Genomic DNA, 27,147 nt, shown 5'->3' with positions numbered 1-27,147 from the left:
AAATCATCTGCCAGGTGTTCAAACATCTCATTAGTTGAGCAAATCCACTTCATCCGGAGGAACTGTCCGACCTAGAAGGCCCTAATCGTGGCTTGGCTGTGCCCAGAACTCGCATGGACCAAAGAGTTCACCGCCGTTGTTTTACGGAATACATCCGTCTCAATAGATAAATCCGAACCCACCCTCAAGCATATATCCAGAAAATCGATTACATGAGGGTCATATTTATAAGTCAATTTAATATTAAGTGAGTTCGAATTGATCACAGCCATAAAATCCCCGAGCTGCTGCTCCATTCCACGCCAAAAAAACAGAACATCATCAATATAGCGTAACCAGCACAGCGCATGGTCGGCGGCCTCCGCCCCCACGTCTCAAAATACCAAACTCTCCCAGTATCCCAGGAAAAGGTTGGCATACGCGGGCGCACAGGCAGCTCCCATGGCTGTGCCGCGCTTCTGTTGGTAAAAAAGATCTTTAAAAGTAAAAAAATTATGCGTCAGAACGAATTGCAGCAGCTCGAGGATAAGCTCACATAACGGGCCGTCCAGGTCGGAGGCCCCCAGAAAGAAGCGGACAGCATGCAGGCAATCAGTGTGATCGATACAGGTATAAAGGGCCTCAACGTCCACTGTAACAAGCAATGTTCCACTGTCCACAAATACCCCATCAACCCTAGTCAGGACGTCCGTCGTGTCTTTTACGAATGATGGTAATGTTTCAACTAATGTTTTAAGGTAGAAATCTATAAATTTACATATGGGGTCACATAACCCCTGCATCCCCGACACAATCGGACGCCCCGGGGGTTGACCGGGTCCTTGTAAACCTTTGGAAGTAGGTAAAATGTTGGAACTTTAGGGAATTTTACCGTTAAACCATCTAATACTTTTTTGTTGATTATACCCTCCTCAAATGCTTTATATAGAATTTTTTGTGACTGCATTGAGAAGGAGGCCACTGGGTTATGGGTAAGCCTTGAATAGACTGCATCATTGCGGAGTTGTTTAAACGCTTCTTTTTCATATTTTTCCACCTGCCAGATCACGATGTTACCCCCTTTGTCTGCAGCCTTGAAGACCACATCTCCAAATGACAGCAAATCCCTAATAGCCTCCCTTTCATTCCATGTTAAATTGTCATATTGCCTCCGTGTGGAGAGTTCCTTGAGATCCTCAGTTACCAATTTAGTAAAAACCTCCACAGCTGGGCAGAGGTACAAAGGGGGAAACTTCATAGATCTGGGGAGTATTGCCGATGGAAACTCACCTTTTTGTGTACATGATTGTTCATCCAACAACTCCTCCAAAATCCGAAGAGCCTCCCCCTCAGTGCAGTCACCAACATCCGATCCATGTCCCCCACCAGAGTGCAACTTCTTTAAGATTAATTTTCACGAAAACAAATGAAGATCTTTTAAAACTGTAAAGAAATTTAAACTCTTGGTAGGTGAAAAAGACAGACCTCTACTCAGAACACTGAGTTGACTCTTGGTGAGAACATGGTCGGACAGATTGATTACCTGTAGTCCCCCCTGGATCCGATAATCCGACTGTGTGCCCGCCAACCCTTTTTTCGCCTTCTGTCTTGTAGTCATTTTGCCACTGGTTTGAGGGCCATCATTGTCCTTCTCCAAGGGGCCCTTCCTATCCGTATATCTGTCATCTGCTGACATGGTTGATTTAAATGATGTGGATCTGGATCTTGAGCGTGACTCATTCCTATAGTATGGACGTGATCGCTCATTTCTATTTCTCTATTTATACGTTTTGCAAGTTTGTTTGTCATTAATGTCCCGCTGAAATTTTTTTGATTTTATTTGTTGAATATCATCCACCCATTTCTGAACTTCTGTCTCCACATCACACGACATCTCCTTCTTAATCATTGACTATAAAGCATCTATCTCAATTTCTATGTCTCTTAATGAGTTGGAATTCATTTCTTTCAAAATCTCCATAAAACCAATGGAGCATTTATTAGCACAATCCTCCCACCTCTCCCTAATCCCATTATCCTCTACCGGGAAAGATGGTAAAGGCCCCGTCACACATAGCGATTTACCAACGATCACGACCAGCGATACGACCTGGCCGTGATCGTTGGTAAGTCGCTGTGTGGTCGCTGGGGAGCTGTCACACAGACAGCTCTCTCCAGCGACCAACGATCAGGGGAACGACTTCGGCATCGTTGAAACTGTCTTCAACGATGCCGAAGTCCCCCTGCAGCACCCGGGTAACCAGGGTAAACATCGGGTTACTAAGCGCAGGGCCGCGCTTAGTAACCCGATGTTTACCCTGGTTACCAAAAAAAACAAACAGTACATACTCACCATCTGATGTCCGTCAGGTCCCTTGCCGTCTGCTTCCTGCTCTGACTGAGTGCCGCCGTACAGTGAGAGCAGAGCGCAGCGGTGACGTCACCGCTGTGCTGTACTTTCACTTTGCGGCGCTCAGTCAGTGTGGGAAGCAGACGGCAAGGGACCTGACGGACATCAGATGGTGAGTATGTACTGTTTGTTTTTTTTTACATTTACGCTGGTAACCAGGGTAAACATCGGGTTACTAAGCGTGGCCATGCGCTTAGTAACCCGATGTTTACCCTGGTTACCAGTGAAGACATCGCTGGATCGGTGTCACACACACCGATTCAGCGATGTCAGCGGGACCTCAACGACCAAAAAACGGCCCAGGCCATTCCGACACGACCAGCGATCTCACAGCAGGGGCCTGGTCACTGGTACGTGTCACACATAGCGAGATCGCTACTGAGGTCGCTGTTGCGTCACAAAACTTGTGACTCAGCAGCGATCTCGCTAGCGATCTCGCTATGTGAGACGGGGCCTTAAGTCTCCTCTTTTTCAGGAGTTAGAAGATCACAGTGTTTGGCTATGTGCACCCCGCAACTGGTTGGATCTACTTTGCTTTCCAGTTATCCCTTGTTCTGTTGTTGCAAGGGTTAAACACTTCTGCTTGTCTCCTGAAGCTTTATGTCCTGAATTATCTCAGCTGTACTGATTTCTCCACTCCCCTCTGGTATAAGTATTCACTTATTAGTTTGAATAGTTGCCAGTGATAGCTTGCTATATCATGGAATTGTCATTTTGGAGTTGTCTCTGGAGATTGTTGTTTGGAAGCTTGTCTGTTGTCTTCCTTTTTCTTATCTCCCATTTGGTGTGCTTCTCCCCTCCTTTACCTTTCTATACCATTCTGTAGCCCAGGGGCGCTTAAAGTGATTGCTATTTTTTTTACCCTTGTCTGTTTCCCTTTGTGTAAATAATATAGAACAGGACTATCCTTCCTGCTGCCCCACACAATAGCCAGGGCCATGCTTAGGGCAAGACAGGGTTTGGAATGCGATCATGCACAAGATGAAAGAACCCTTCTAGGGACGCCAGGGAGCTCAGAGTTTCAGGGGTTGCCCCTGTAATCTTTCCCTAGTGGCAGTGCTCTCCTGCCCATCTGTCTCCTCGTGCACTGTCTAGCTCCTTGGAGCATGACATTATCACTAGCTTCACCTTAATCAGGTCTATGATGGATGCTTTTTCTGCTCTGGTGGATCAGCTGCACAATCTGTCACGGGATGTGGCAGACCTGCATTCTGTGATATTGCAGTACCCACCACAAATCCTAAGTTTAGCGGCCACTGCTCCTGGGCAATTTCCGACTGAGCCTAAATTGGCTTTGCTCGATAGGTTCTCTGCAGGTCAGGACAATTTTGTGGTTTTTAGGGAGGCTTGTAAATTGCACTTTACGGGTACTGAGGAACAGCGAGTGGGGATAGTCATATCCCTTCTTCAGAGAGATCACCTAGCATGGGCTTTTTCCCTCCCTCCGGTTCTCAGTCGCACTGCACAGTTGAAGATTTTTTCTAGTGCTCTGGGGCTCATTTATGATGACTTCAACTGTGTCACCCCAGCGGAATCCAAACTACGTCTACATCCACTTCAGCAGGGAGATTGGCCAGCAGGGGAGTTCTGCTCTGAATTAGTCCACGGACACCAGGTGAAATGATCCAGCCATCTGGAGTCATTTTTGTCAGGGTCTTTCGGGGAAGAAAATAGATGCCTTCATCCTGTATGACACCCCTATTTCTTTTGAGGCCTTCATGTCCCTAGCTATCCGTGTGGATTGTCATCTCTGAGAAAAACCAAAGGAGACACTATGCTTTACTGGGGGTCTTGTGCTTAAAAAAACCTAGGCTGGAGCCCACTTAAGAAACCATGCAGTTGAGGGAGGCAACCCATTTTACCATACCAGGAGACACTATGATCTACTGGGGGTCTTGTGCTTAAAAAAACCTAGGCTGGAGCCCACTGAAGAAACCATGCAGTTGGGGAGGCAACTCATTGTACCGCTTCACCAGTGATTTAGCACAAATCAGGAGGGGTTTTTTTCAGTCGCAAGGGTCATTTTGTAGGTATCTGCTCCTCAATAACTACAAAAAAGCAGAAAAAAACAGAAAAACTAAGGACCCAGGTTGTTTGGAGGATAGCAACCTGGCTGTACATATCTCTTCTGTTGGTAGGTCATAATTTTTTTTTTGCCCACCAAGGTCCTATTTCTGTCTTTTTGGATAGTGGGGCAGGATTCAATCTTGTTGATGTCCAGTTCGTTCGGACCCAGGGCTTGACTACTCATAACTTGCCTAAATCTATTTCCATAACCGATATAGATTCTGGACTCCTGAATCAGGGGCAATTCACTCAGGTTTTTCAGCATTTACATTTTGAGGTAGGGGACATGCACACTGAATTAATCGATTTGCACCCTGAGGAAGCGACAATTTGAACGCGAAACGTGCATCGGGGTACGTGGCCGAGGTAAAGGCAGGACTCATCAAGACCATGGGTAATTAACCCTTTTGTTATATACTAATATCATTACGCATTGATGTTGGGTGCAGCATGGAGACTTAGGGATCGCTATATTGGTCTGTTAAGGCATACTTAGCCACACACATGTGATGTCCTTTGGTCCATTACAATAGATTACATGCCCCTGTTGTTTCCTTCTGACTGCACCCTATGCATGTCCTGATCCTGTCCTTTCTTCGGCCCCATTTTTACACCTGTGGATTCAATCACTTTCTGATTTAAAACCCATGTATTATATAAGTTGTATATTTTTTTATTTTTATTGCAACAATAAATTTTGGTGAAATTTTATTGGCATATTTTGTCTCGATATTCTCCTTGATTATGCATGATAATTTTATGCTTTAAGATCAACATTGCCTATTCTCAAACTGAGAAAAAATAAATCTGTTTTATCCTTGAGCAGCCTATTATTTCAGGGGGAAGACCAGATGACCAATCATCTAGATTGCTCTCAAAATTATTTTAAGGGTATGTTGCCACTGTCCGGAAACAGGATTTTCTGCCGATTAGACGCTGCGTACAGCCGCAGCGTCCAATCCGCAGCATTCAGATGTTACAGCATAGTGGTGGGGATTTCATGAAATCCCATCTCCACTCTGTGTGCAGGGCCGCATCCGGCTTCCCTGCATAACCGGACATGCGGCACGTCTTTCCAGACCGCAGCATGTCTATTTATCTTGCCGAGACGCTCCGTCTCCGCAAGGTAAATAACCAAGTCTATGAATACGATGCGGTGATTCCGCATGTGTTCAATGAACATGCGGAATCACTGCGCGTACAACAGGGTCGGCACTTTTGGGTGGAGCAGGGTATCAGCTGCTTCCAAAGTGGAGGGATTCCGGACAGTGGAAAAATATCCTAACAAAAACATTTTTTCTGTAAGACAAAAAAATATTAAAGACAGTGTACTGCAAAGCAAGATCAATAATGTGGTCCCCTATTTTCTTTTTATTTAATTAAAGCAATGAATAAAACACTTACAAAATGTTCAAAATGACACCCAAGTGTTTTCCGGGTATTTTTACTATTTCAATTAACTTAAATTATAATGTAGTGAAAAACACTTTAAGAATGGTCAGCTGACTGACTGCCTCAAGAGTTTAAAAGTCAACTCAAAAGTCTGAACATATGAACAGTAATTTGTTTTTCCATAGAAATGAATAGGAACATATCTTTGAGCATTTTTTTCTGATGTTTTTCAGATCTGCTCAAAAACATTGGTAAAAATAGCTTAATGTCAACCTACCCTTAAGGTATGTGCAAACAAATTATTTTTAATGTGGCTAAAAATTAAAACTTTTCCAGTGGAAACCGCTTCAGGAAATGCTCTTTCTTTGGAGGAGTTTTTGGAGGAAAGCTTTAAAAAGTTTTTTGACTGTTTTGGGAGAGGTTTTTTCTGCAGCTTTCTGACTGGACTGTGTCTGGTTTGGTGCATTTTTCATCAGGAGATGCTATAAAGAAGTGACTTGCACTTTCTTTTCTCCCACAAACCATTTTTCAAAACCTGAAATGGAAGAAAAACTCTCAAAAGACTGACTTTATGAGAAGTAAAGTGATTTTGCAATAGAAATGAATGGGAAGAGTCTTTCATGTGTTTTATTAGCTGTGTTTCAGGCATTTTTTGGGGCAGACCATTTCCAAAAGACTGTTAAAAAAAACTCTGTGTGCAGATATCCTTAAACTATGGGTGAGAAACATATTAAAAGGGAGAACATACTGTAGGGTAAAATTAGTTGTAGTAGTTTTTTTTCTTACTACATCTTAATTCATAAATATTGTAAGTACCGTACCTTTTAAACCTTGTAGGGAGATAAGTTTTAGTACTTAGTCACATACTTAACACTATGTCTGTTTTCTTAAGCTCCATGGCCACAAAGACAGCTTAACTTCTAAACACACTTACTGTATGGCTCCTCATCTTACGTGCTGCTCTAGGCAGACATATATGGATTTGTTGGTCCTAAAGAGAAGTTTTTCAGACTCTACCTAATGGGACACTGCAGACTACTGTACATCAGTGTTATAAACATTTCATTCTATCACGATACCTCCGCTTTTACATGTTTGGTATTAGAAGATTCTGTTTCTTCAATATGCAATGTAAAAGTGAGGTATGAACCTTTCATGGTTGAAGTGGGTCTACAAAAACAGCTGAGAGCGAGCTCACTTACGCAATTTTTATAACTTCCATAAATATGAATAGTATATACAGAAACAGCATAACACAGAGTTTGTGAAATACATTTTGACAGCGTTGTATATTGCTAATTGCGAAAAGAATACAGTCTAGTTGTAAAGGGATTACCGGAGAGCACAAAAACTTCTTTGGTTGGTTGAGAATATAAATTAATAATATTAACAATATACGGTAGTTTAATTGAAAGGTGCACCATTGTTCTCATGCCAGCGGCAGTCCTATTGTACAGGAAGTTCAACTTCACCATTCGATTCAGTTCATTAGCTGAAGCGACTCCCTACTTAATTTCTGTAACAGCTGAACTTACTTTAAGCTTCAACCAAATAACTGAAGGTACAAAGGCTTGCTAGTTAACACTGTTGCTTTGCAGCCTTGTGGTCTTGGGTTCAAATCACACCAAGGACAACATCTGCAAGGAGTTTGTATTTTCAATTCTCCCTATGTTTGGATGTGCTTTGTCCCACACTCCTAAGGGTATGTTTCCACCATCAGGAATCCCTGCACTTTGGACGCAGCGGATACCCTGCTCCACCCAAAGTGCCACCCCCTGTTGTACATGCCGTGATTCCACATGTGTTCATTGAACACATGTGGAATCACCGCATCGTATTCATAGACTGGGTTATTTATCTTGCTGTGACAGAGCATCTCCGCAAGATAAATAGACATGCTGCTGTCTGGAAAGACGCGCCACATGTCCGGTTACGCAGAGCTGCCGGATGCGGCCCTGCACGCATAGTGGAGACGGGATTTCATAAAATCCCCTCCACTATGCTGTGACATCTGAACACTGCAGATTGGATGCTGCGGATGTATGCAGCATCCAATCCGCAGCAAATACTGAAGTAATCCGGACAGTGGAAACATGGCCTAAGACATACTGATTAGTGATGAGGGAGTGTGCTCGTTACTCGAGTTTTCCGAGCATGCTTAGGTGTTCTCCGAGTATCTTGGGCATGCTCGTAGATTATGTTTGAGTCCCTGCAGCTGTATGATTTGCGGCTGCTAGACAGCCTGAATACATGTGGGGATTCCCTAACAAACAGGCAATCCCTGCATATGTTCAGGTTGTCTAACATCCGCAAATCATGCAGCTGTGGAGACAAAAACATAATCTACGAGCACACCCAAGATACTCAGAGAACACCTGAGCATTCTCAGAAAACACGAGTAATGAACACATCACTAATACTGATAGGAAATTTAGATTGTGAGCCCCAGTGGGGTCAGTGATGACTGTCTATAAAGCACTGTGGAAATTAATGATGCAAGATAAAGGAGTAAAATAAATCAGGACAGTGGTGCAGCTCTCATAAGTGAACTTTATTTGTAAGTTTTAGTTATTTATATTTGCAAACCGACCAAATAACTTATTTATTACTAGAGATGACTCATGATAAATGCTTATACTCTACAGTATCATAGTTGCAGGTGTATTGTCATAAACCCTAAAAACAACCAGTTCCACACACACATTTTTGAATATGGAGGGAAAATTATCAACAGAAACCTACCAATAACACACGTTTTCTGTAAATGAATCTGCAAAACAGGCCAATTTCCAACTAATCCATCTATTCTTCACATTACTCCTTGCCTACCACCACCCCCCATGTGTGTCATTGATATCTCCTCTCTGCCGCTACATCTCCTTCAACTTGGGCTAGTAGTAGGCTGAGAAAAAGGCAGGGGATTGGTGCCCTTGTCTGCTCACAATGTATTTGCAACCTCCATTGCATGAAGATTCATATTTGGTTTTCTCAATGATAGAATATCAGTTTGCAGCCATAAATGTATGGTTAAACATGTCTTCACTTTAATTAGTTGAGGAACATCTGGCAGGTTCCTTATAATCATGCTAGACAATTTTGTCATCTATCATAATTTAATTACCAGTTCCAATTTCATGAAAAGCCGTTTCTAAATTTGAGATTGTATTATATATCACTCAGTTTGGAAATTATATAGGGCATTTAACAAGGGGCAGCAAATTTGATCATCCCGGAGCCAATATTATAATCTCCAGAACCTGATGAATTTGGGTTATCCACATCATCAACTAACTATTGAAACAACAAATATCATATTTCTTTTAGGTTGACCGTACTGATCTTAAGTACGTTCATGTGACATTTTATTAGGTCGTAAATGTAATGGGTGTTGAAGATGTTGGAATATCACATCCTGTTGACCTTTACCACTCTTGCGCCTGGTGTGCTTACGATTTTCTATAATCTAAGAAGCATATCATTTCTTATATTGCTTCCAGGAGTTATTTTAAGCTACCATACAACTGAGCTCTGTCTTGTTTCAATTGTCTGTAAGTTTTCTTTGGAGGTTTTGAGTGGCACTGGAAATTCTATGTTTAAGCACTATAAATATAGCTGGCTGGGTCAGATGAATTAAAGACTTGTAATATCTGATGATTACCTCTGTTATTCTTACATTCCAATGTGGCTGACCACATAGCAAACACATGGCAAGAAAATGTAGTACATAGCACTAGGTCCTTACCGTGTCCATTACAGCAGTTATAGAAGGGATTTCTCATCATTGAAATATAATCAGTATGTAGGAAAAGACCAGTGTTCCACTTACATAGTTTCAATATTTCCTGAAATTTTTGTCATTCCCTTACCTCATCGTCTGCTCTACATGCTTCCTAACATAAAATTTCTATGCTTGTCTAGAGTATATTTCCTGGTATTTTGCTTGAGGTGAGCAAATCGATCCATAACAAATCAACTTTGTTACAAATTTCCTGAAAATTTTGGATTTTGGAGAATCCAATTTTTTTTTTTAGGCTTGGCTTTGTATGAATCCAGCAAAATACAAACCAGATGACTGCCATTTATCTGGACATTGTGAGGTCCGGCATGGTATTAGAATAATAATATACATTATACAGACCTGTTGTAGGACCTCAGCTGTCTCACATTGCCTAGGCCACCATCACCGCAGCTTCCTGATGGTCTGAGTTGGCTTTCATTTCTTCCAGCACTTCATTATTGTTGATAAGGCCATTGATTGGCCTCCTGCATTCACATGGCAATCTATGAATGTCATGATGTGCACTGTCTGAGACCAATCACCAACATCAGTGCCAAAGATTCACGTAGAAGACTGCTGAGTTCCGATGGCAGAGGCAGCATAAGAGAGGTGAGAGTCTAGGACGGCTGAGTATGATGTATTTTACTACTTTTAAACACTGCCCCTCCATTTAACATGTTTTGGGGTCTGGAAACACCTCACAGCAGAATAAACTTGTTTTCACAGGAATCAAAGTACTTTAAATTCAGACTTATTATGTTTGGACTGAGTAAAATAAATCTGCTCCAAATAAATTTCAGGAAATTTACTCACCTCTACAACTGAGCGAGCATAGCCACTAGCACAAGTACATAATAGGAATATCTAGATACTGGAACATATTTTGTGAATGATTAAAATTGAAAAATGTTTCTGTTGGGTATGGTCTAATGAATGTAACATTTAATAGTGGGCCACTTATTTTGTGCTTTGGACAATTGCTTCTCCAATCGTTCACTGATAGGAGGATGTCCAGCTACCGAGACCTCCAACATTCTGATCTCAACTGTGCGGGAACTTTCCAGTTCAATATTTCAGCAGCTCCACCACAGATGAAACCAAGCAATACACAATTTCTATTGATAGTAATGAATGACTGTGGAGTGCAAGGATTTACAAGATCCTATAAAGTCAGTGTTTGGAATCCATGTGCTATCCGTGAGCTTTATGGTTTGCACAGGCTACACATAGATCCATCATCGTTATATGAAGCTATTCCATTTTTTTGGGGGGGAAAAATTCAGCGGCATGTTCTACAATAGTATAATTTTTTGGGCTGAGCTAGACCATCTCAGTAAAATCCCCAAATCCAAGGACAGCAGCAGATGCCAACCATTTTTTCCACAGAGACATTTGGGGAAAACTTCACATGGGCCACCCTTTTTTTTTTGGGGGGGGGGGTTGTGGCAATGGGAAAAAACATCTAATGGAAAATGGGTAGAGATGACCATCTATCAAATAATGTTCTAATGCAAAAGGACATGCACATTTGAATAATGCCTGTGAAAACCTGTTTCTGGCCTCTCGACATTGTGACGAAAGAAACCCCCCTCTACTTGCTCAGATTTCTGGATATTTGAACACTATTCATCTTCAATATGGATTAATACAGCCTTAGATAAATCTACATGTACTGCAGGTACTTTTATTGTTCAATATTATTTTTTTAAAACTTTTTTATGCCCATAGCAGGGACATAACAATAATGGGATCAGGGGTTGCAATAGCACCTGGTCCTGGAGCCTAGAGGGTCTCTATAATAATGGGGGACACTCATGGAGATTTAGCATTGGGACCCACAAGCTCCAAGTTACACCGTCATTTGCATTTGTTTACATCTGTTGTGTTCTTTGTATATCACAATGGTCACTAGATATTCCTAATAGCCAAACTTCCCTCTATTTTAACAGCAATATTTGGGCTGTTTCAATATTGTCTCATTATTCTCAGCCTACAGTAAACGTGTCACGTTGTCTTTCCTTGTGGATGGTGGAGTGATGTAATGGGGAAAGTATGGAAAACTGTGTTAGGAAGGAGGGCGAATTATACCCAATATGTTGTCTGCCTCCTACATTCCTGGCTGCTAATGTTAAGTGACATTAACCCTTGCATTGTTAGATAATCCAACAGTTTATTGAAAAGTATATACAAGTGTCCTCTATAAAATGAACAGGATGACATGTTCCAGTGTGTGGCTGTTGTCTCTGGACTTATAAAACTAATTTTTCCATTTGTGTAAACCATGTCCAGCAACATTAAAATGCATAGACTTTGCTCATAAATATGCTGCTAGAGAATGGATGAGTATACAGCCTGATATTACCTAAGGTGCATTAATTATATATTAAAAGTGAATCTGTCAGCAGCTGTTTGCTCTGTAATCTGAGGACAGCATAATGTAGCAGCTGAGACACAGGTTTCAGGGATGTGTCACTTAGGCTTTGTGCTATTGTTTCCATATAATGAATGTTTTAACACCAGAATATTATCGCTACCTGGAGCACAGTGCATGTGAGTCCTGGTCAGACCACGCCCCCTCCTCCGATAAGCAGCTCCCTGTCAATATACAATGTTCACAGAGGTCAGGGTTAGCTTTGTTAGCTCTGCTAAATCTAAGTACTCTGTCACAACTGTTGCCCTCAGTAAACTGAGTGATACATCGCTACAATCAAGGTCTTGTTTCCCACATTACACTGCTCTCAGATGAGGTAGCAAAAACCAGGTTTAATCCTAAACATATTTTACAATTTTTGTTCCATGATTATCCACATGAAGAATTATTTTTGAAATTATTCTGCTTTCATACTGGCTTACAGAGCAGCACAATAGGCTTTTTTTATCAACTTTGCTGTGTTGACTGGAACAGGTTAGTCATCTCATTATGAATAGAGGGTGAAGCATGTCAAGGAAATCTTTCAGTAGAATCATCTGGCCTAAGCCATCTATATGGGCATGTAGATCATAGAAAGCTGAATAAAATGACACCTTGATATCTGCGATCCGATGTCTTATTCCGCTGAAATCCATGTTTTTATTATATGTAAATGACCTCTTCCAGGCTCTGGGGAGTACGCTGCCTGGAAGATAACTCTGCCTCCAGAGATTATTTTACATGAAGGGGAGTTACCAGTAGGAGACAAGTAGCTAACACATTTTTTGCCTGAGCTCTGCTGTATTGCAGAAATATTACAACCCTGTCTGCCAGTGAAATGGAAGTTGAAGCTGACAGGAACCTGCTGATGTGTCAGGTATAATCACACACAGCTCTGCAGTGAGATCAGGAGAACAGAGAACAGCCACTACACAACACCCTGATCACACTGGTAATCATTACACATCACACTGGTGACACTAGTAACCATTACACATCACACTCAAATCACCGGTGTTCGCCCTTCTGAGCCATTTAGATTAATGGGCAACCATAAAATGCAGGACAGCTTGAGTTTGCCAAAAAGGGAGCTGCTCCTACAGGACAGCTTTCAGAAGGGTGGAGTCCAGAGTGAGACATCTCTATGATATCCGAATGTCCTAATAGGCAAGACCATTACTAGACATTTAGGTTTGGACCTGTGCCTGGTAACACTGGGAGCCACACATCTGATAGGAGACACACAGGTAGGACATTTATCAGCAGTCTATAACCTGTATTACCATATTAACAGTTTAGATAGGTCAAATGTGGTGACAGAGTCCCTTTAATATGAAAGCTAGTTTTTACTCTTTGAGTATAGTGTTCTTGTTTTTATCTCAGCCTCAGTCTTTATATGTGTTTACCCTTTCACTCCCTGGTCTCTATCAAAGGAGAATGCAATACTTTGTTTTGCAAAGCTGTAATAAAAATCTATGAGATTTCTCTGTTAATTAACCTCCAATCATTTTATCTGTAACAAATCCTAAACACCCTGCTTACAAGACGTTCATGAAGGAATAAAAGAAGGAACTATACATTTACTAAGACTTGAATTTATTACTCCAGCTTCAAATAGAAGGGAGCTGAAATAAGATGCATCAAATTAATCAGAAGGTGCATGCCCACCCACAAATCTGTGCTTGATGTAAACTAGTATGCACTTCTTCTATAAATAATACCAGTTTCAAGCATAAGTTACAAAGATCTGATGTGCAGTGCCCCTTCTTCCCTAAGCCTACATACTTTTAGAAATGTGTCGAAAGTAGTGTTGAGCATTCCGATACCGCAAGTATCGGGTATCGGACGATATTTGCTGTATCGGAATTCCGATACCGAGATCCGATACTTTTGTGGTATCGGGAATCGGTATCGGGATCGATATTAATGTGTAAAATAAAGAATAAAAATAAAAAATATTGATATACTCACCCTCTGACGTGCCCTGGTTGTAACCGCCAGCCTCCGTTCATAAGAATGAGCGCTTGAAAGTCCTTAGATGACGTCGCGGCCTGTGATTGGTCGCGTTGCGGTCACGTGACCGCTCCGCGACCAATTACAGGCTGCGACGTCATCTAAGGACTTTCAAGCGCTCATTCTTATGAACGGAGGCTGGCGGTTATATCGGTAAGGTCCAGGCTGCGTCGGAGAGGTGAGTATATCAATATTTTTTATTTTTATTCTTTATTTTACACATTAATATGGATCCCAGGGCCTGAAGGGGAGTTTCCTCTCCTTCAGACCCTGGGAACCATCAGGATACCTTCCGATACTTGGTGTCCCATTGACTTGTATTGGTATCGGGTATCGGCGATATCCGATACTTTTTGGGTATCGGCCGATACTATCCGATACCGATACTTTCAAGTATCGGACGGTATCGCTCAACACTAGTCGAAAGCAATGTAAAATCAATAAAAATTTCTTCAAAACATGAATGTGCCAATATTTAAAAAAAAAATTCTGCTAAACATCTTGTATACATTGTTAATTTCCCTTCTGTATGTCTCCAATATGGCCTCCACCCACATAAAAAAAAAATAAAAAACATGGAAGCATAATTTTGAAGAAAGAGCAAAACCCAATACTCCTTTTCTACCAACTTATCACTAGTTAATTAAATGAACCGAATAGTTGTGGTATCTTGCCAGAGATAATATTGTTTTGACTCATGTTGACAACATTTCTTTTTAAGCTACAGTGGCATGTAAAAGTTTGGTCAAAATTACCATTATTGTGAACAGTTAAGCAAGTTGAAGATGAATCGATCTCTAAAAGGGCTAAAGTTAAAGATGACACATTTACTTTGTAATTTGCGCAATATATATATACTAGCTATTGAACCCGTTCTACGCCCGGGTGGCGAGCATTTATATTGGTATATGGTCACCATCCTGTCATGTGCTGCTCCATCCTGCGTCCCCATCCTGTCATGTGCTGCTCCATCCTGCGTCCCCATCCTGTCATGTGCTCCTCCATCCTGCGGCCCCATCCTGTCATGTGCTGCTCCATCCTGCGCCCCCATCCTGTCATGTGCTCCTCCATCCTGCGCCCCCATCCTGTCATGTGCTGCTCAATCCTTCGTCCCCATCCTGTCATGTGCTCCCATCCTGCGCCCCCATCCTGTCATATGCTGCTCCATCCTACACCCCCATCCTGTCATGTGTGTGCCCCCATTCTGTCATGTGCTGCTCCCATCCTGTCATGTGCTGCTCCCATCCTGCGCCCCATCCTGTCATGTGCTCCCATCCTGCACCCCCATCCTGTCATGTGCTGCTCCCATCGTGCGCAATCATTCTGTCATGTGCTGCTCCCATCCCGCGCCCCCATTCTGCCTGTTCCTGTTTCCATTCTGCCATATGTTGCTCCCATCTTTCTCTCTCCGGCTCTACTGCCCGAGTGCGGCTGTGCTGAGTGCGGGCGGCTGTGCTGAGTGCGGGCGGCTGTGCTGACTGCGGGCGGCTGTGCGTGGCTCTGCTGACTGCGGGCGGCTGTGCGTGGCTCTGCTGACTGCGGGCGGCTGTGCGTGGCTCTGCTGAGTGCGGGCGGCTGTGCGTGGCTCTGCTGAGTGCGGGCGGCTGTGCGTGGCTCTGCTGAGTGCGGGCGGCTGTGCGTGGCTCTGCTGAGTGCGGGCGGCTGTGCGTGGCTCTGCTGAGTGCGGGCGGCTGTGCGTGGCTCTGCTGAGTGCGGGCGGCTGTGCGTGGCTCTGCTGAGTGCGGGCGGCTGTGCGTGGCTCTGCTGAGTGCGGGCGGCTGTGCGTGGCTCTGCTGAGTGCGGGCGGCTGTGCGTGGCTCTGCTGAGTGCGGGCGGCTGTGCGTGGCTCTGCTGAGTGCGGGCGGCTGTGCGTGGCTCTGCTGAGTGCGGGCGGCTGTGCGTGGCTCTGCTGAGTGCGGGCGGCTGTGCGTGGCTCTGCTGAGTGCGGGCGGCTGTGCGTGGCTCTGCTGAGTGCGGGCGGCTGTGCGTGGCTCTGCTGAGTGCGGGCGGCTGTGCGTGGCTCTGCTGAGTGCGGGCGGCTGTGCGTGGCTCTGCTGAGTGCGGGCGGCTGTGCGTGGCTCTGCTGACTGCGGGCGGCTGTGCGTGGCTCTGCTGACTGCGGGCGGCTGTGCGTGGCTCTGCTGACTGCGGGCGGCTGTGCGTGGCTCTGCTGACTGCGGGCGGCTGTGCGTGGCTCTGCTGACTGCGGGCGGCTGTGCGTGGCTCTGCTGACTGCGGGCGGCTGTGCGTGGCTCTGCTGACTGCGGGCGGCTGTGCGTGGCTCTGCTGACTGCGGGCGGCTGTGCGTGGCTCTGCTGACTGCGGGCGGCTGTGCGTGGCTCTGCTGACTGCGGGCGGCTGTGCGTGGCTCTGCTGACTGCGGGCGGCTGTGCGTGGCTCTGCTGACTGCGGGCGGCTGTGCGTGGCTCTGCTGACTGCGGGCGGCTGTGCGTGGCTCTGCTGACTGCGGGCGGCTGTGCGTGGCTCTGCTGACTGCGGGCGGCTGTGCGTGGCTCTGCTGACTGCGGGCGGCTGTGCGTGGCTCTGCTGACTGCGGGCGGCTGTGCGTGGCTCTGCTGACTGCGGGCGGCTGTGCGTGGCTCTGCTGACTGCGGGCGGCTGTGCGTGGCTCTGCTGACTGCGGGCGGCTGTGCGTGGCTCTGCTGACTGCGGGCGGCTGTGCGTGGCTCTGCTGACTGCGGGCGGCTGTGCGTGGCTCTGCTGACTGCGGGCGGCTGTGCGTGGCTCTGCTGACTGCGGGCGGCTGTGCGTGGCTCTGCTGACTGCGGGCGGCTGTGCGTGGCTCTGCTGACTGCGGGCGGCTGTGCGTGGCTCTGCTGACTGCGGGCGGCTGTGCGTGGCTCTGCTGACTGCGGGCGGCTGTGCGTGGCTCTGCTGACTGCGGGCGGCTGTGCGTGGCTCTGCTGACTGCGGGCGGCTGTGCGTGGCTCTGCTGACTGCGGGCGGCTGTGCGTGGCTCTGCTGACTGCGGGCGGCTGTGCGTGGCTCTGCTGACTGCGGGCGGCTGTGCGTGGCTCTGCTGACTGCGGGCGGCTGTGCGTGGCTCTGCTGACTGCGGGCGGCTGTGCGTGGCTCTGCTGACTGCGGGCGGCTGTGCGTGGCTCTGCTGACTGCGGGCGGCTGTGCGTGGCTCTGCTGACTGCGGGCGGCTGTGCGTGGCTCTGCTGACTGCGGGGGGCTGTGCGTGGCTCTGCTGACTGCGGGCGGCTGTGCGTGGCTCTGCTGACTGCGGGGGGCTGTGCGTGGCTCTGCTGACTGCGGGCGGCTGTGCGTGGCTCTGCTGACTGCGGGCGGCTGTGCGTGGCTCTGCTGACTGCGGGCGGCTGTGCGTGGCTCTGCTGACTGCGGGCGGCTGTGCGTGGCTCTGCTGACTGCGGGCGGCTGTGCGTGGCTCTGCTGACTGCGGGCGGCTGTGCGTGGCTCTGCTGACTGCGGGCGGCTGTGCGTGGCTCTGCTGACTGCGGGCGGCTGTGCGTGGCTCTGCTGACTGCGGGCGGCTGTGCGTGGCTCTGCTGACTGCGGGCGGCTGTGCGTGGCTCTGCTGACTGCGGGCGGCTGTGCGTGGCTCTGCTGACTGCGGGGGGCTGTGCGTGGCTCTGCTGACTGCGGGGGGCTGTGCGTGGCTCTGCTGACTGCGGGCGGCTGTGCGTGGCTCTGCTGACTGCGGGCGGCTGTGCGTGGCTCTGCTGACTGCGGGGGGCTGTGCGTGGCTCTGCTGACTGCGGGGGGCTGTGCGTGGCTCTGCTGACTGCGGGGGGCTGTGCGTGGCTCTGCTGACTGCGGGGGGCTGTGCGTGGCTCTGCTGACTGCGGGGGGCTGTGCGTGGCTCTGCTGGGGGCCTGAGCAGGCGGGGACACCGGCGCGCTGTGGGGGTCAGGTGCCGGGGTCGCCGCTAGCTCAGGCCCCCGGCACTTGCTATATTTACCTGTCCTCCCGTTCCACTGCTGCGCGCCGGTCTGTCTTCCGGGTCCTGTCCTCTGGCTGTGACTGTTCAGTCAGAGGGCGGCGCGCATTAAGCGCGTCATCGTGCCCTCTGAACTGAACGTCTCAGGCAGAGGATGTGGAGGACGGAGGCTCGCGCGCAGCGGTGGAACAGAGGACAGGTAAATATACTCACCCTCCTGGCTCCGTGGCTCGTCCCCGCTTCTCCGTTGGAGATCGCGGTGTGCGTTCAGTGCTTACGCATACCGCGATCTCCTGGGAGCGTCACTCTGTGGGGTCCAGACTGCGCCGGCGCTTGCGCAGTCTATAAAGGCTTCGGACAGAGTGACGCTCCCAGCGTTATATTATAGATATTCATTTTTTAAATTTTAAAAATGACTAAAAGCAAAACAGCAAAATGGACAAAAGTTTGGTTAGTACCTAGCAGCAGACTGTTTTGAAAGTATCGCAGCTTGTAAATACTTTTTGTAGCCAGCCAAGAGTCTTTCAATTCTTGTTTGAGGGATTTTCATCCATTTTTCCTTGAAAAATTCTTCCAATTCTGTGAGATTCCTGGGTCATTTTGCATGTTCTGCTATTTTGAGGTCTAGGCACAGATTTTCAATTATGTTTAGATCAGGGGACTGTGAGGACAATTATAAAACCTTCAGCTTGCTCCATTTGATGTAGTTTATTTTGGATTTTGATGTGTGTTTAGGATCATTATCCATTTGTAGATGCCATCCTCTTTTCAACTTTAGCTTTTTTTTTTACAGATGGTGTTATGTTTGCATCAAGAATGTGTTGAAATGTTATTGAAACTGTTCTTCCCGTGAAATGTTCCACGTGCCATTGGCTACAACACAACCCCAAAACATGATTGATCCACCTCCATGCTTAATGGTTAGCAAGATGTTCTTTTCCTGAAATTCTGTGACCTCTTTTCTCTACACATACCTTTGATCATTGTGGCCAAAGAGTTCTATTTTAACCTCATTGGTCCACAGGACTTGTTTCTAAAATGCATCAGGCTTGTTTAGATGCTCTTTTGCATACTTCTCATGCTAAATTTTCCACAAAGGCCATATTTGTGCAGTTGTCTCTGAATAATAGAACAATGTTCCACAACTCCAGAGTCTGCTAAAGCTTTCTGAATGTCTTTTGTATTCAAGTGAAGGTTCTGATTTGCCTCTCTAGCAATCATACAAGCAGCTCTCACTGAAATTTTGCTTGGTCTTCCAGACCTTATCTTCACCTCTACTGTTTCTCTTAACTGCCTTTTCTTAATTACATTACATCACCTAGTCTTTCCTAACAAGGATAGTAAACAAGACATAACCCGAACAGGCTAATTAAGGTCTGAAACTTTGGTCACAACCATATGAGCACACAAATCTCCAAGAATGCCCAAACTTTGGCATTTGCCCATTTTCCTTTTTGTAATTTTTAAAATGTTAAAAATGACAATATATTTATATATTTGCCTAAATTACAAATGAATTGTGCCATCTTTAACTTTAGGCCTTTTAGAGATCATTTTGTCTTCAACTTGCTTAACTGTTTATAATAATAGTAATTTTTACAAGGGATGCCCAAACTTTTACATGTCACTGTACATAGGGAGTTACATGCATAATTACGATAGTCTGTCAAAAATAGGAACTCGATGGAAAGGCCCCAGCAATACAAAAAGTGCATGCTATTATGAGCAGTGGTGATTCCATGGATTATGGATAACTCTGGTATTTAAAGGGAACCTCCTGTAAAATATTTTATTTTTATGTAATCTCCTTTTCTCTTCATTCCCTCCTAAAATTAGAAACAGAAGGGAAAGAATGAGATTTGGGTTGTAGGAGTGAGATAAGGCAGGAAATTGTTATAGTTACCGAAATAATTCTTATCTCCCGTTGCTTCCATTTTGTTGTTTTCTCTTTTTTTCATTTGCTGGATCTTTATTCATAAAATAAATTAGAGCAATTGACAAAATTGATTGCTCGATTAAACAATGTTTATATTTACCACAATACAGTATCCAATATAGCATATTATGATTTATTTGCTGGTGGAATTGAATGAAAACCAACATGAAGAAAAGCTACTTGTGATTCTGTATTAAACTGGAGACATACTAATCGCTTTCATTTTGTAAACCTATTATTCCATTGTCTACTTTAATCATGATACTCATGTCTTTCCTTGTTTTTTTTTCTTAGATCTAAAACCAACAGTTGCGTTGTGCCAGCAAAAATGTAAAAGAAGCGGGACCCCGGAGAGCAATTACTGCTCTAGTAACTTCGGTATGAGAAAATTGCCAACTCTTATTTCTTAATCATTTACTACTGTGCATTTTAATACCAACCAACTGGCAGAAAACCCTCGTGAGTCAGCTCTTTGCTCGGCCGGTGTCTTATGTTACTGTCTGGATCTCAAAGGATTCCTTCAGACATTCAGAAAACTGTAAACATCTGTCCTAGCAAACAGCGTAAACACAAATGGCCAGACAGAAGGTGAACTGTTACTATATAAAGGTCTTTATTCAGACATCTTGTTCCTACATGTTGTATTTCTGGAACATGGTGTGTATTTTTGGTCCACAAGGACAGTTTGTCACTGTGGGATCAAACCTTCTTAAATGTTATATTTTAGCTTAATCCTAAAGAAATGGAGAATATTTCAAACTGAAAGAAAGAGGGATAGAAACAACAAATTATAAACCAAAAATGCAATCAAAATGTCAGACTTTTTTGCAAGATGTTAGACTTTAAGTATCTTGTTCGGCTCGTAAATCCTAGGCTGTTATCCTTTTCTTTCATTTCAAAAACGAAATGTGCAATTCTGAAGGTTTTGCGCATCATGGAGATCTAGTATGTGATAAATCATGTCTGACAATGACGGAAAAATGAATTGTTGGACAAACTGCTGAATTTCAAAACAGATATTTGTATATGAAACAAGAAAAAAGCTTGAAATAATGTGGTACGAAAAGAGTGAAGCAAAGTATTTGCAAATTTATTTAAAGGAATACTCTGGTGTTTTCTTTTAATTGCACCCTCTGTTACCAATCAGTAGTGGGTGTGTGGAATGTGCATTATAATTCCTACCCGTCGCTGTCTTCTGCCATTTCCAACATCGCAAGCGTCCTATCCAGCATTATGTGACTACAGTTGTTTCTAGCCAGCTTGCACAGTGTATTGTGTGTGGATCGGCAGTCACAGTCTTAATGTCAGTCCAAAGTTAAGAGACCCAAGTCACAACTGTGGTCACGTGAGACAGGAGGAGATCGGAGCAATGTTGGAAATGTCAAAAGACAACAATAGGTAATACGCTCGCTATACACATTATTGATTGGGTGTACTTCAAGTGAATTTAGAATTACATTTCACTGTGAGGATCTGCCACCAGTTTTCACGATACAAACTGAGTATATTACTGAATAGATCTCCTAAATTTATTCAGAATTGATGTAGATCCATGTCATAATTCCTGTATAATCCTTTTTCGCTCTAGCAGTCCTAAAAAAATACTCATTTAAATATTGGGTGGGAGAGTTTTCGAAAGGATTATACAGCCACATGATGATAAAAATAAGAATTCCAGCCTCATCAGGGCTTAGAGATCTATCTAATCATGTATGCAGTTTGTACTGTGAAATTTGGTGACCAATCCTTCACTAAGTCTACTCTATTCCTCAACATTGAATGTTGACTGCAATTATCCACACATCTAATTCCCACAAGCTGCACAGAACTGAACATAGACCAAGATGTGGGACATTGCAGAAAAATAATTTGTTTTAATTATATTATGCAATCCTCCATTTTACTTACTAGAAAAGATTTGAAGTTGACCCCTGAACTTCTTGTGTTTGTGAAGTATTTAAACATGTTAATGCCGCTTGCCTTATTATCTTAGCCAATGAGACTAAACCAAAGGACCAACAGTAGGTTGTTTTTTTTTTCTTAATATGTAGATTGATGGGAATTGGATTGATGTTCGTCATTTACACATTTCATAGAAATAACAGGAACATATTATTCTTTAGTTTATTAGAACTCAAAAAATTATGTTTTAGAATATTAACGCCATTGATTTACTCAATTGAATAGGGCTTAAGAAAATAGGGTAAATTTAAGCCAAACACATGGTTGGGCCCCTTGTTCTGAGAACAGTGTGTAGGGCTTAGACCCAATGTCATTCTAGTCAGTACTTCCAGACAAGCAATGAGGTGGGGAAGTCAGGGAGTCCGAGTTCAAAAGCCAGGAGGGTTTGTCATAAACAGAAGGGTGAGGCAAAGGCGTAGTCAGGTCAAAGTCTGGGATCAGAATTCCAAGAAGGTAGCAGATCAAGAGAAAGGGACTTGTCAAATGGATGGTCAAAGGCAAAGCCAAGGTAAGTCAACAAAGATCAAAATTCTAGAACTTAAAGCACAGGAAAAACAGACACCAAACTGATGAGCTCTATAACAGGCAGACAGAAAGCTAAATAGCCAGGGAATCATCACGAATAGGAGACACCTGTAGGAAACCCAGCATGCCCCAGACCTGATTGGGCACCTAGACTGTCACTCACCACACTGACAGCTCAGCATACCCAAGCCTTAGATTGAACAGCTGAGCTGCCATTCAGAGGAGGAATTGTGACACACTAAGTGTTTAGTTGTAAAAACTGTAGAACCTGTAATGGCGACTTTTTTAGATTTCTTATGGAATACCTCATATTGCTTTCAGGCAAGATACATCACTTGTTGTATAATAGACAATCATTGTTTTAAAGTGATTACAGGCACAGTCATAACAACAGTGAGCCGAGGAGGAAGTGTGTATGCCACTGTGTCTATTATCAATGTGTATAAAGAAGGAACTCTCGCCATCCAGCAAGCTGGCAAGTCCATGAGTGCCAAGGTTATCGTGGTCTGTAAACAGTGCCCAATGATTAGAAGAGGTAAGTCAATATTCAGGGATGAAATGAATATGTATTTTTTTAGGGAAAATATTTTATCCTTCAATCTGATTTAAATGAAGAATGTTCTAAATCTGATGAGACAATCATTTTCAAAGATTTGACTCCCAGTACCCCTTGCAATCAACAATAGGACACAGGCAAGCCATGTGTTTCCCCTGGTGACATGAGAAATGTAGTTTGACTTCTGAGCCATTTAGATTAATGGAGATCCATATATTGCAAGGACAGCTTGAGTTTGCATGAAAGGGACCTGCTCCTACAGGACAGCTTTCAAAATGGCAAAGATCTAGAGCGGGAATCTCTATGATATCCATATGTCCTAATAGGTCAGACCATTGCTCGGCATTTAGATCTGGACCTGTGCCTGGATTATAGGTGTGTTAGCCTGTAGTATTTCTTCAACAACACACAGTATTCTGTAATACCCGCAAAAGCACAGTTCACACTTGTGTTTACTATCGTCCATCAGAAAAAGCTATTGGGCCAACTTTAACACCTTCACGACATGCGCGGTACATGAAGTATCCGTTTTGCTTTTAGTGCTCCATTTCTTGCGAGAAATTCCCTCCTTATGCCTTGAATGTTGCAAATGTGGCAACCTTTTTAGCTTAGGGCTACAAGGAGACATGTCACATGACACACAAATCGCAGTGCTACATTGCATCCAATGGTTTTCTATAATTTTGCATTGCTATCTGAGACTTCCTGCTGCTAGAAAATAGTGGCAAATATTTCCAAATGAATTGTATTTTCTGTCACTGGTCACAAATTGCACGCAACTCACTTGCTATAGATTTCAATGCAAGTCCCCTGCGACTGTGACTTGTGTGCAACTTGTCTACGGCATGGCCATTTTTACAGCAAGATCACAGCTCACACAGTGTCACAGGACACATTGCAGATATGATAATGTGTGCAAACTGTAAAGCGCTGTGGAATATGTTAGCGCTATATAAAAATAAAGATTATTATTATTATAGATATGTTTTTGGTTGCACTAATTGTCTGGGAATTGCTGTTACTTAATAACCTTTTGCTTGTCTAGCCTAAAGGGGGAAGTCTTTGAAAAAAACATGTTAGGTGTTTACTCAAGTTGTGATATCAGTGTGCATAAGAACCTTTTTTTGAAGGTCCATGAAAGCCAAAAATCCGCTCATCGTGTAAAGAGTTTATATCTCAGCTTGTTTTTATCCTTCCTACAGGTTTGAATTATATCATCATGGGTCAAGTCGATGAAGAGGGGCGAGCAAAAATCTTACCAAGCAACTTTGTCATGAGTTTTAAAACAAAGAACCAGAAAATGTTGAACTCATTGAAAAACAAGAGATGTTAGATCTTTTTTGTGACTGTGCATCTCCTGATTAAATAGGAAGATAATATGAGTTTAGGAATTCTGTAATTTAGTCAGTCGTCAACATCTTTTGGCAGTGCTCATACTTTCACTGCTAGACTGGGACTGGGCAAGTCATCATTAACCATTGTAACTCCTTGCACCTTTGGTCAGGGTAGCTCAAAAATATAAGCTTCTCCCATTGAGATTCCATTAAAGTATAAATTGAACTGTTCTAGGTTCTGACTACTTTTATCTGTTTTTATTTATACATTTCTGAAAATTATGAAAAGTATATTTTTAGGAGTTAAACGTTTGGTGATGTAACATGAAAAGAATTTCAGTGCAATATTTATATTTTTTGGTCTTTTTTATTTTCGAAACATTTTTTTCAGTGTAATAAATAATTTGATGCATTTTTTTGTGTTTTAATCTATGCTTAATAAAATCTACCCACTAATTATTTTAGAGTCTACTTATTCTATATATTTTATAGAAGTAAACATTGGGGTAAATACATTTACAGCATGACCACATTCAGCTGCTCCAATCAAGTCTATAGTTAACCATCTCTGTTCTTCGATCTGTGGTTGTGCCACTTCATGGACTTAAGGGGTCATCTGGACTATTTTATTTTTTTCACATGAGGTTGAGAACTTACAGGCAGGTAGTTGTTAACTACTTTCCTGTTCTGCCTGGCGCCATCTCATATTGATTACATACCACTCCTGCTGGTGGTTCTGCTGTTTCTGCTGCTTCAGTTGATCTCACATCCACAGAGCAACTGTTCCTCTTTCGGGCTGATCTGTTTAAAGGGACTGACTCCTGACATCTTGCTGATTGACAGCCTGGCAGCAGGGAACTAGCCATCAGTCTGCATGACATCTTCAAGAATGCTCCGTCAACAGAGCAGAACGAAAAAGACGCAGCTGCTTTCTCAAGATGATATCACTAGAAGCTACAGAATTGCCAGCAGGAGCTATCTGTGACCGGACTGAGGTAGCAACTACCTGCCTGTAAGTTCTTAGACTCATGAGAAAAAACTAAAATCGTCCCAGTTAGCACCTTTACTTATATCATCTAGACACGCTCTTGAAGGTTTCTATTTCCCACAATCCATTGCTTGAATAATAAGTTAGCTTAACTTCCATTAGTATGCAAAGGTGCTCTTCTGAAATCCTGTTGAAGACTTGACTTGTTTCTGACCTTGTACTTCTGTCTGCTGCCTGCCCTGACCTTTTTCCTTACTTTTAAATCCATTTCATGGTTTGGTACAGTGAAATAGAGAATCTATACCAGAGGCAGTGACCTCTTTCTTTAGAAACCCAGATGATCCAATACACAGGTAGGCTATCTCCTTATGAGACATCTATATCTATCAAAAGTTTAACAGCAAAAACTGAGACTATAGATTTAACAGATTCAAGAAGTCAACATGTTGTTTAGTTGGCACATTAAAAGCATGCTTGGTTATGTAAAGTCTTTGACAGGTATGTCATTTTCTTTATAGTGTATATAGATATTTTGATCACAATGTAATAGAGCTATGACTTTATAAAATATATTTTCATCAGCTTTCTTCTAATGACTAATTGAATGTGACAGAATCCTTCAGCATAATTAAATGTGTGAGTAATTAGCTGTGGCAAAGAAAAAATGGTTACATAAATTAATGACTAACAAGCTGCAATGGTGTGTAGTGTGGGAGTATGATAGGTAAACTTGCCTGTCTATCCTTCCATGAACAGATTAAATTATATTTCACTATGTTTATCTCAGGCCTGGAGAAAAATCAAATGATTCAACCCGAATTGTTGTGTTGGACATAACTTACATGTAATCTGATCCATCATATGTTACACATGTAGGTGGCGCACATGGCTCGTGGACCCACTGTGCATCGGTCCCGACTTACCCTGGACGGGCATGAATAAGCAGCTACCTTGGTGTTTACTTACGCCCCTAGTGGTGAGGTCAGGCTTGTGTGGCAGGTGTAAAAGTTTCTACAATTTTCATACCAATAATAACTTGTCTGCAGTACTAGTCTTAATGTAAAAAAAAATGAAAACACAAAGGAAGCCATAGTAGATGAATAGGATCTGTCAGGATTCCCTGGAATCATTTTTAATATTACAGTGGAATCAGTCAAAGCTATTATGGCTCCAATAATAACAGAACGAATAAAAGTAATATGAACAGAGTTTTAATACTAACCCAGCTGCTTGTCTTACAGTAAAGCTCTCTGCTTATTGTCAGTGGATAAAAGCACTATCTGATTGTGTCCTTTTGAAGTACGCCTATGGCTCATATAGGACATTTTCTGAAACTGGAGTGGACATGGATGGTCTCCAACTAATAAGCAGAATAAAGGGACATCTGACCCATTGAATTATTGTACAGTGACACAAACATCCATTTGAACAGCTTTGTTCATTCATTCATTAATTCATTAAATGGAACCTGTCAGCATTGAAATTGATTGCAATCTAGGAAGCATGTTATAGAGCAGGAGAAGACACTTTACACTTATATACGGAAGACTGTCAGTCACCGTGTAATACGCTCCCTGACTCCTAAACTTAAAGAGCAGAGATTTCAATTAATAAAATAGAAGTTATACTCAACTTCGGACGGGAAGAAAAACATTAGACTCGAACAAAGAAGACCCAGGAAAACATACTCAGAAGGGAGGTAAGAACATTTCTAAAACAATCCACAGCGAGGAGATTGGAACAAAACAAAATCCTCTAAACTGCATGCTCGCAAACGCCAGAAGCCTGACAAACAAGATGGAAGAACTAGAAGCAGAAATATCTACAGGTAACTTTGACATAGTGGGAATAACCGAGACATGGTTAGATGAA

The 27,147-nt window shown here is 43.5% G+C and overlaps 1 protein-coding gene across 1 annotated transcript in view; it reads left to right on the top strand.

The window, feature by feature from the left end:
• PCOLCE2 (procollagen C-endopeptidase enhancer 2) overlaps positions 1-24,747 on the top strand; it is a 119,081-nt gene extending 94,334 nt beyond the window's left edge. Inside the window, exons 7-9 of the mRNA XM_077290800.1 lie at positions 20,205-20,288; positions 22,765-22,932; positions 24,156-24,747. Coding sequence (XP_077146915.1) covers positions 20,205-20,288; positions 22,765-22,932; positions 24,156-24,286 — 383 coding nt within the window. The 3' untranslated portion in view covers positions 24,287-24,747. The remainder of the gene's footprint in view (positions 1-20,204; positions 20,289-22,764; positions 22,933-24,155) is intronic.
• The last annotated feature ends 2,400 nt before the right edge of the window (positions 24,748-27,147 follow it).

This window comes from Ranitomeya variabilis, chromosome 2 (assembly GCF_051348905.1).
Source record: "Ranitomeya variabilis isolate aRanVar5 chromosome 2, aRanVar5.hap1, whole genome shotgun sequence".
In the NCBI taxonomy this organism is placed as follows: Eukaryota; Metazoa; Chordata; class Amphibia; order Anura; family Dendrobatidae; genus Ranitomeya; species Ranitomeya variabilis.
The sequence above is the reverse complement of the archived record's forward strand: the minus strand, read 5'-3'. Positions and strand labels throughout refer to the sequence as shown.